At 44.7% G+C, this 10,145-nt stretch overlaps 2 protein-coding genes across 2 annotated transcripts in view; one reads left to right on the top strand and one right to left on the bottom strand.

Annotated features, from left to right (window-relative positions):
- Positions 1-3,470, top strand: part of PDDC1 (Parkinson disease 7 domain containing 1) — a gene marked incomplete at its 5' end in the record, with an annotated part of 10,603 nt that extends 7,133 nt beyond the window's left edge. The window contains 2 exons of the mRNA XM_010074854.1: positions 2,119-2,236; positions 3,429-3,470. Coding sequence (XP_010073156.1) covers positions 2,119-2,236; positions 3,429-3,470 — 160 coding nt within the window. The remainder of the gene's footprint in view (positions 1-2,118; positions 2,237-3,428) is intronic.
- Positions 3,471-5,239: 1,769 nt separating this feature from the next.
- On the bottom strand, positions 5,240-9,814 carry TALDO1 (transaldolase 1; the record flags this gene model as incomplete). The annotated part of the gene is made up of 7 exons (XM_010074853.1): positions 5,240-5,476; positions 6,157-6,302; positions 7,337-7,534; positions 7,655-7,830; positions 8,255-8,386; positions 9,090-9,197; positions 9,650-9,814. Coding segments are annotated over 7 exons (958 nt in total), but the record flags the coding sequence as incomplete, so codon positions are not given.
- Positions 9,815-10,145: the final 331 nt, after the last annotated feature.

Genomic DNA, 10,145 nt, shown 5'->3' with positions numbered 1-10,145 from the left:
AAGGAAAACCTTCCCCCCCCCCCCCAGTTTTGCATGTTTGCATAGAGCTGGATGATAAAATTAGAGACCCACAAGGCAGGCTGATAACTGATGAGCACAAATACAAGGTTAGCTGCTGCTCTGTGAATCTTGGGAAGGAAGATGTGCTGTGGGATGTCACAGCCTCCCCACAAGGTGGTAGCACTGCTCCATGCAGACCTTCCCTTTCCTCAGCCACCGGCAAACTCCATCCCCGAACACCGGGTGCAGCGATGTTCTTTTCCTCTTTCCCATTCCTGAGGAAGGGCCTGCCACTTCTGTGTGCCTGTGCTGGGAGGGAGGCCTGCAGCGGAAAGAAGGAAAACCTGGACACCACCCTCTGCTTTCTAGAAATGTTCAATTTCCTTAGACAGAACGCCTGGAGGGTGCTGCGATTGTGTGGATTTCACAGGACAAATGAGAGATCCCTGTGCAAATACTGCACATGATCCAAACACATCTGAGCTTAGACTGTAACCTAGATTGCAGCAATAAAGCAAAAACAAAGTCATAAAACCAAGGGTCAGATCATAAGCTGCCTTCAATTACACTGCACTCCAATTGAGGCTTCTGTGATTTTTTTTTTTTGCTTCTATGCAAATTGTGTGATATCACAACTGAATGTCCATGGGGTATGCTTACCTGTTAACCTGCAGAGGAAGAGCTCAGAGCTTTGCTTTATTTTGCTCCTGAAACGTTGTACAGATGGATCTCCTGCATCTGAGGCTTGGCTGTCAGGGTTGCTGCCTTGGGAAATCCTCAGCTGTTGGTTCCACAGGGTATGTCCTTTCTGAACTGACTGTATTGTACCTTGGAGCGCAGCCTTCCTGAACCAGAAGGCAGACAGAGCTGAAGCACAGGCTTGGCCCCTGGATGACAGTTGGGAAATCATGAGAGTCGCAGCACCCTGCCTCCATGAGAGTTAGCTTTCACAATAACAGAGGGAAAGGATTTTACTTGTTAACAAAGGTGTGCAATACGGAAAACAAACAATAATGCAGTACAGATACAGCAAGTTCATGAGCTGGTGAAATTAAATTCATGCAAAACATATGAACAGAGAAAGAAAAGTAAAAAGGAGAATCCTAACAATCTAAGGAGAAATTATTTAGGTAAAAATTACATTCCGTGGCTTACCTCAGAGCTCAGATGTTTCTTTGCACCTTTTGCCTTTGGACTGGCTGCTTTACCAGGCTTGTCCTTCCAAAACTTCCTGATCCTTTTACTTCCACACAAGCTGCACTAAAGCTGAGCTGAGCTGCTAGTGAATTAATAGTTACTTGTATAGGCTTAATAAACTCAGATGTGGGTTTGCCGGAGGTTGGCCTCCCACCATTGCTCTCCTGTGTGTTATTGGTGTGGTTGCTCAGCCAGTCCCCCCTCAAGTCAGACCTGGCCTTGCTCAGCCCAACACAGAGAAATTCCCACTTTCTTTGAAGTGTGGGGTCTCTCTCCCTGCCTGCCTCAGAGGGTAAAGTCCAACCTTACACGTATGTGCAGTTTGTAGCACTCTGCGACCTTACCCTAGGCTCCGGTGCTCAGACTACAAACACCTGGAGGAAGTGTGCTGCAGAGGTTTGCCCTGTGAGGAAGCGGGTTGATGGCAGCCCTCTGCCATGGCTCTTCTCCTGGCATGGGGCTGGCGAAGCCCAGCGGAAGGAGGGGAGGGCCTGCTAATTGGGATCAGGGGAACAGCAGGTGCTAAAGGGAGACTTTCTGTCCCAAGGCGCTGGGAAGTATTACTGGCTCTGGGTGTATTAAATAAAGGGCAAGGGCATTTAAAAACAAGTTTTAAAGTGTATGTAGGGGTTCTTTGGGATTTCCCACACACACACATTCTATTTACCCCCGCTTGCTGAGTCTAAGCTTGTCTTTGTGGCTGTGATAGCTGAAAACCTTTCTGGGAGACAACAGACATCTCCTGATTTCTTAATCTGAGGAGGTGTGGGGATCTGGGAAGCCGCTAGGAGGAGTGATTCTTTATCTCCTGAAAATATGAAGTTGAGGAAGAGTTACGGGGTGAAGGTGCTTTGTGTGACTGGATAAACAGATGGATAGGCTGAAGGTTTATGTGGTTGTTGGGTTTTTGCTCCATTTCAGAGTGGATGTGGACCTTGTGACTAAGCCATGTACACCAGTCACCTCACAGCATCTAACCTGTGGTGAAGAGAAAAAGCCCCAGTGCCGAAGTGGGAAACTGCAGCTGCTACCAGAGCAGGTAAGGATCTTGTGACAGTGAACGTTTTAAACTTAACTTGTTCATCTCCTGCCCCCTCAGCTCTTGAGGGGACCATGTGTCTGTAGGTAAGCAGAGTAAGGTTTGACTGCTACTGAGGCACTTTTTCCTGCCTCCTCTTCCCCTTTCATTGCAGTATTTTATTGTCTCTTGAGCAACTTTTGGAATGCCTCAGAGTTATGTTTGAACCCTGCAGTGTTACTGACCCTGGCCAGATGTGTCCCAGCTGTGTGAGGTGACAGATCCTGTGGCTCTGCTGGTGGGGTCAAGGTGCAGGGCACTTGCCTCATCCAGGAGGAAGAATTTCTTGTAGACACTCAAAGAAATCAACAAGAAGATTCCTGTTGATAGCAGGGCTGGTAAATGGGAAGTTCAGACAGACGATCCTTCTGTGTTGCATCTAGAAGGAAGCTGGTGTGAAGACTGAGCCGTTGGGGCCAGTGCTGACTCGGGTAGCTCGGCTTCATGCAGCTTCTCTGCAGCATAGTTGTGCCTGAACTCTTACACCTCTAAGAATGTAATAGCAGCCTGAAATATCTCCTAATTTCGTTGCTAAGAAGTCAGGTATTAGGACATGCTTGCCTTGCTGTGAGACAAGCTGTGGCAGGCTGAGACTTATCCAGCTGTCTAGGCGGAGTTACAGCTTGTAGAGAGGCTTATCACCTGTCAGGGAACGTGGGGAAGAAAGATCCATTTGTCAGGGGGACCAGCAACAACTGCACAGGCCTCTCTGTGCAGCAGTTCTGTATTTGGCACTTCTACAGCCCCAGAATATTCCCATATTCTTCAGAATATTGGAAATACTTGAGCTCTTCATCGGTGATATTGTGTTTAATATTCACAGTTCACTAGATTAAACAGTCTTGTTGCTGTGGGGAAATACTTTTGTCCGGCTGAGGATCCCCATCCTGCCCTGACATCTCTTCTGATTATTGCAATAGCAGTTTTTAGAAAACATGTTGCAGTGCCTGCTCATGAGTTGTGTTACCTTTCAGAGGTCACCTCTGATTGCTCTGCCCTTCCATGGGTCTCACTGGTCTCTCCTCTCTCTCTCTCAGTGGTGCTGTGCTGCTTTATTAAAGCTATCCCAGGGAAGTGTAATTCAGGACAGGCTGAAAGCATCATTCTCTTGCCTGAGGAAGTTATGAGTTCATACTTTCATAACTGTTAACAGTTGGAGCCAAACTTGCCTGTTTTGGAAATTGTGGTCTGCTGAGAAGTTAGACCTCTCCTCATCTCATATTCTGGGGCAGAAAACAGATGTTGAGAAAGCAGAGAGACCCAAAGCAGGGAGCATACAGGCTTGGACTTGGTGCCCGTGCTGTGCTGGAAGCTCAGTGTCCTTTTCATCAGGATGCAAACACTGTTAATGGTTTGAATGACTGTAGCCAGCTGAAGCACAGTGCCCACGTTGACTTGCAGTGGTAGGTCAGATGGCTGTGGCACGGTGTAGGGCGGTGGGGGCAGGGTAAAGCTTTTAATGCTAGCTCGACCTTTGAAAGGAAGGGAAGTCGAGGTCACCTCCCTCTGGACAGCTTGCTTTCTGCTGTGGCCTGCTTCTCCCTGTCACCTACACCTGTGGAGCAGAAGGGGCTGGCTCAGTCCCCTGAGGCAGTGTCACCTCCCTCGGGCAGACGGGCGCTATGCCCAGCCCTGCGTGGGGCAAATCCAGGGCACGGCTGGGTGTCCAGCACCACAGAGACGTGTCCGATACGGTTCTGTTACCTGGTTTGTGAGCCCACAGCTGGCTGTTGCTGTGGTGAAACAACAGTTCCCCGGTTGTTATGGCAATGTCCCGACAACAGTGCTGCTGTGTCACACTGATGTTACTGGTCAATTGTTCCCTTGGCTTGTTTTTCTTGTATTGTTCACGCTGGATATAGCATGTGTGTATAGCTATTGTCGCCTCAGTGCTGCCTTTTTTCCTTTTTGTTTTTAAGAAGTTAAGTTCAGGCGACTTTATCAGGAAACAGTTAATTGTGTCTACATATAAACAGGAACCTCTTTGTCTAGTCTTGAAGGAACTGGACTTGTATAAACTAATAAGAGATATATTTAATTAGTCTTAATGAAATAGAGCATGAAATGTAATCACAGGCATCCCAACTGAACAGAAAGCCCTGTAATTGGTAAATGCTGCATTAGGATTAGGTCATTCCTACAGAAGGCTGACACACAGCTCTTCCTCTTTGTGCAAAAGCAGGAGCTTAAAAACAATGAGGAATGGAGGGGGTGATAGCCAACAAAAAACCAACACAAAAACCCCACAAAACCCCCCTCGTTTGTGGGGTAGGGTTGGCAGCAATTCCATGACTGTTGCATAAAGAAAAGCAGTAACTCCCCAAAGACAATATACAAAGCTCTAACGGATGATCTCGAGTTGTATCCACATGTTCACTCTGTCAGCTCAGAGTAACCAATTGTCACATTATTTATTAACTGCTTGAGAGACTTAGTTACTTAGTTTTGAAAGTGTAGCCTTGTGTCTGCCATGTAATCCCAGTACCTTTTTCAGCTTCAATCCCACGTTCTTGCTGTTACCTTGCTTTGGGCTCTTAGGCAAGTGGTAAACAAAAGTGGTGCTTGACAAAATTCCTAAAAACTGTTTATGATACAAGTTCCCCCCCCCCGTTAAAAAACCTTGAGATACTAATTATGACGGCATTCACCGCGTTTGCCAACCAGTAAGCCACTACTGCCGTCACCTTGGCTGCAGAAAGAGGACAGGAAGAGGCTGGAGCCTAGCTGGGTTAGGGTATGTGTGTCTCAGGTCAAGGTACTTGTGGGTCTTGTACCAAGGGAGGGCTGCTGGAGCCTGCGTCTTCTCTTTATAGCCACAGTAAGACAGCATGAAAGACAAACCTGCTTTCCTAATGTGTTAGGAATGTAGACTAAATTAGAAATTTAATATAAAATTTTTAAAAATTAAAATACGATGTCAGATGTCCCCTGCAGCAGTGAAATGAACGCATTACAAAGAAGGACTGTGTTAATTTGCATGTATTGACAAAAGTGCCACAAAAATTTGAAATTCTATTTGTCCCTTTGCAAGTTGATAAAAAAAGCATGTTACAGAAATCTATCCATACATAGCATAAGACTTTTACAGATAAGACATTTGTACATCCATTTATAACCTCGGGTGAGACACTCATTGAGCCTTGACCACTCAGGAGCATTTTCATTTTTCTACTTTCCATTTTCAGCACTGAACATTCGCTCCTAGAAAGAGAGAAGTAAACAAACAGTAGCTGAGTAAGGGTTTGGGACCCGTGCTTTAGCAATGCAGGCCTAAGTCACTGTTAAGTAGATGTTGGTCAACAAGAGCAAGTGCCTAGATCAGGTGTATTTGGTGTGTATTCCCCCCTCCCAAAACACACAGTTCAATTAATCCCCTTTGCAAGACTCTCCATAAACTGACAGAGGACTTCCACACGGCCTGGCTGTACTCAGCATATCCGTTCTTGGTGCCTCCTGGTGCCAAGTACAAGCGTGATTTATTTCCAGCTCACTATCTGAAGATTATTTACACATCTTGTACCACTGCTGACAGCTAATGAGTTTAGAATTAGACTCAAGGGACTTTTCACTTTGACAGCAGTGTTATCTCGATTAGCTGCCAGCCTACACACTGCCTTGGGCCTCAAACAGCAGGTGTGGCTGTGTCTATCTGGCATGAATTCTCTCTGGAGATGCAGTGAAATTTACCAAGCTCACTTAAATTAGGTGGCCAGTTTGCTCGCTGCCTGTCCTAAATAACGCATACCGCCTGGATGAAAACCTGATCAGGCTTGCTTCCAGGTTCCTAATCCTCAGCCATGCCACAAGGAACTGTGGGTGAGCAGCTGCAGTGCTTGGAGGAACATGAGAGGTGGCAGGAGGCAGCGTGATATAACATCTACCTTTAACATCCTCTCCAGTTTAATTGCATCTGCAGCAAATTTTCTGATTCCATCAGATAGTTTCTCCACAGCCATTTGGTCTTCGTTATGGTACCAGCGGAATGCCTTCTCATCCAGGTGGAGCTTCTCAAGTTCACATGCCTGAGCTGTGCAAGGGGAATTGACAAGAAACAAAACCATGTTATCAGATTATTATCAAAAACCACAGGAGGCTTCCTAAAACAGCCTCAAGATCCTGACCATCTCCAGCTGTTGAAAAATTTCAAATACCACTTTCAACATGACTTGCTCCAGGAGCATATTTTGGGATGAAAATGCCCCCGATCTGGTTTTGGGGAAGGTAGCCTAGATAATCAGCTTCTCTTAAAATACAATGTTTATGCGTATGCCACTATCGTGTATCTGCTTCCGAATGGCACGCTACTTTCAGGCCTATTATCAAGAATTATGCAACAATCCTACCACAGTGAGACATTCTAAGCAAGTATGCTGAACAATCAGGTCTCTGATTATTTGGCAGCACCCAACAAAAGCTCAATTGATAACGTGCCTACAAGCAGCTCGGAGCCTGTGAGCAGCAACCCATGACTACAACTCTGCACAAATCTCATCTTCCGAGTTGTTAAATAACGTTTTAATAAGGATGCAGAAAAGCAAGAGTAGTGCAATGGGAACATACATTCAAAACGATCGTGGTGTGGTATTAACAGATCAAATTACCTAGTCTTCCATATGATTAATTTCTAGTTTCTGGAGGGAAAGCACACCTTTTGGCATGTCTAGAGCTAATTGCATCACTGGTACAATATTAACCTAAGATTAAACTAGGTTTGGCATCTTTGCCAACATTCAGTAAAACTTCATCCCAAGCATATAAAGTTCTTCCTTCTCTCCCTGTCCTCTCAGGAGAGGGTACACAGTATTTAAGTACACTCAAATCCCCTCCTAATTACAGTTAATGTACTCACTGGGACCCAAGACCCTAAAGCAGCTACTATGTGTGTCAGCAACTGTATCAGTTCTGTTGTAATGAAGCTACCGTGTTTCCTGTAGAGAGGGGTCAAGACTTATCCTTACAGCAGAATGGAAGCAAGCACCACAGAGCTGAGCAGAACCACACACTCGTAACATTCAAGAAAGGGAGCCTGAGCAAGCCCGTGTTACAGAGAAGTGGACTTACCCTCTTTTACACTGAGTGTGGGAGTTAACTTGACATACTCTTTGCTGAGCTCTGCCAGGAGCTTGGGTGAAATCGTGAGATAGTCACAGCCTGTGAGCGCTTTTATTTCTCCTGTATTTCGAAATGAAGCACCCATCACGATCGTTTTGTAGCCAAACTTTTTGTAATAGTTGTAGATCTTAGTGACACTCTTCACTCCTAAAAATGATGTAGAACATGCTCAAAATTTTTTTTTCATAAGAGGATTCATATGAGTAAACTGCAGTTTGAATGAGTAGCTATTGTATTTTTAAAATACATGTTGAAGGGAAAGCTTACCTGGATCCTCTGAAGGCTCATACGTTTTCTTATCTCCATTTGCAACATACCAGTCCAGGATTCGTCCTACGAATGGGGAAATCAGAGTAACTCCAGCTTCAGCACAGGCAACTGCCTGAGCAAAGGAGAACAGCAAGGTCATGTTGCAGTGGATCCCATACTCTGCTTCCAGAACCCTGCAGACACAGGCTGGCTTAAAACAGCAGTTTGCTCACCTACTGAACTTATATCCTAGTAACAAGCTAAGTAGGTTAAAACTATTGAATTTATTGAGTTAAATCAGGAATGTGGTAGAGTTTATAAGCTTTAAAGTTTTAAGCTAACAGCACATGTCTTGCGCGGCCAGACTCTGCTTTATTTAATGCTGTTCCTTGAACCACATGCAGACAGCTTAGCATGATATTTCGGGAAACTGTGGCCTGGCCCTTGTATGAACAAACTTTTCCTATTTCAACAGAAAGCTGTAGCCCTAGTAACAGATTTCCTGGTGCTGTGCTTTGAAAACAATTCTTTATTTCAAGTGCAGAATGAGTCTGTCAGGTGCCTGTGAACAGGCAGAAGCATGCTATGAATCAGCACACCAGGTACAGAAACACTTACTTGCCGGCCTGGATTCCTTCCCATGTTGAAGAGAGCTTTATGAGGATACGATCTTTACCAATCCCTGCTTCCTTATAAAGGTCAATGAGGCGCCTGGCCCTTTGAATCATTCCTTCCTTATCAAAGGACAACCTTTGAAAGAAGAGTAGGACTGCTTAAAACTGACTGTTTTAGTTTTTTAAAATGCTGTCCCCCCCAAAACCCCAGTGAAAAACATTGTCTGTGCCGTCAGCATTTATATGCCAATAACAGGGTTCTGTTCTCAAAGATACTTCCTGGACTGTGAGCCTATCAAATAGATGTAGGACGGCACTGCTGCTCTTTGATTCAGAGGATCCAGAGCTCCAGAGAGCTCAATCCTCTTTCCTTGAAAAAATGATAGGCTAAAGGTTTCCTCAAGTTTTTCATAATGAATGCAGAAGCTGAGCATTGGAAGTGAATCGGCAAGGAGTATGTTAATAGACAAATCCTGTGCAAGTCTTGAAATAAACTGTTAAAACAGATTGCTTGGTAAATTGAGAAGGCATTATTGCACAGAGGAGAATGAGCAAAACTATGTATACTGGAAGCATGAGGTTCCCTTGCTTAAGAAACAACAGGAAGATTACAAAAATCCAAGCCCAGCATTACTTGTTTTTATAAAGTCTTGTCACAGAGTTATCATCAAGCAAATTAAGGGAAATCCATACTCTAATTAAACAAATATTAACAATATAAACTCTTGCTAGCTTTATAACAGTGAGCTGTCTAGTCAAGAACATCTTTCTCTGACTCACATCATGTCTCTTTTTGTATGTACAAGTATCCAGGGTAACCCCGAGGAAAAAGACCCAACCTTGCATCTACTTCTGTGGACACACGGCCAGGTATCCTCTTCAATATTTCAGCTCCAAATAATACAAAAAGTTTGTCACAAGCATTTTTGATCTGCTCTTCTTCTGACCTGAAAACCACAAAGAGCAAAATAATTTTGGGAGGAAGGGAGTGCATCCACACCTTGCCATAGGTTTGAAGATCAAACTTCACAGCCCCTTGCACATTACATTCCAGAGTTCAAATATCCGCTCCTGCTCTGCTCCACGCTTATGTTCTGCCCTCTCTGCACCTCCAGCCTTTGGATGCTATTTCCTATAATGCTGTCAATTCAGGAGTCTTCCTGAGCAGTCCTATAGGGCCATGTGAGAACTGGTAAATGGAGATGCACTTCTTCCAAGTGTGCCTGAAACCAGTGTAAGACATTTTTCTTTAAGGGTTGAGGCTTCTGGGGGCAGGAGATACACCTACAAGTACATGAGGGAAAAACCCCAGTACATTGCTCGTAGTACTAAACACTGTTTGCGTAAACAAGGTAATTTAAATATAGATCTACCGCGATAAAAATCCCTCTTTGCTTACCCGCCAAGTTTTTTCCCATAGGCAACAGCATCATCCACGAGTTTCTGGTAAGCTGGCATCTGAGCAGCAGCTAGGATCAGAGACGGGTTTGTGGTGGCATCTAGGGGCTTGTATTCATCAATTGCTAGGGAAATAAAAATAGCCTGTTTGAAACAATCAGTGGGCCTGAGCAATTCAGAGGATTTTGCTCAAATATGTGAGAACATTAACCCTTATGGCTGTAGGATAGAGCAGCCTCGGGCACGGGGATGTTTAAATGCTGCTGCCTGAAAGCTGGCTTGTGCCAGAAGTATCAGAAGAAGGTTAACAGAGCTGCAGTAATAAATACGGCAAAGTTTACTCACTACTATAGACATTTTCCAAAAGAAATAAACCTGTAGAAATGGAAGATGAAGGGAAGTGGTGCTAATTTTCAACTTCTCCCATCTGTTTATATTATATTGATCAGCATAGCTGAGTTCCAGGGGGAAAGCAAAGGCAAGGGGATCTTTTTTCC

The sequence above is a fragment of the Pterocles gutturalis genome, unplaced genomic scaffold, assembly GCF_000699245.1.
Source record: "Pterocles gutturalis isolate BGI_N339 unplaced genomic scaffold, ASM69924v1 scaffold47337, whole genome shotgun sequence".
NCBI classification, from domain to species: domain Eukaryota; kingdom Metazoa; phylum Chordata; class Aves; order Pterocliformes; family Pteroclidae; genus Pterocles; species Pterocles gutturalis.
Note: the sequence above shows the minus strand (reverse complement) of the source record. Positions and strands in the feature narration are given on the sequence as shown.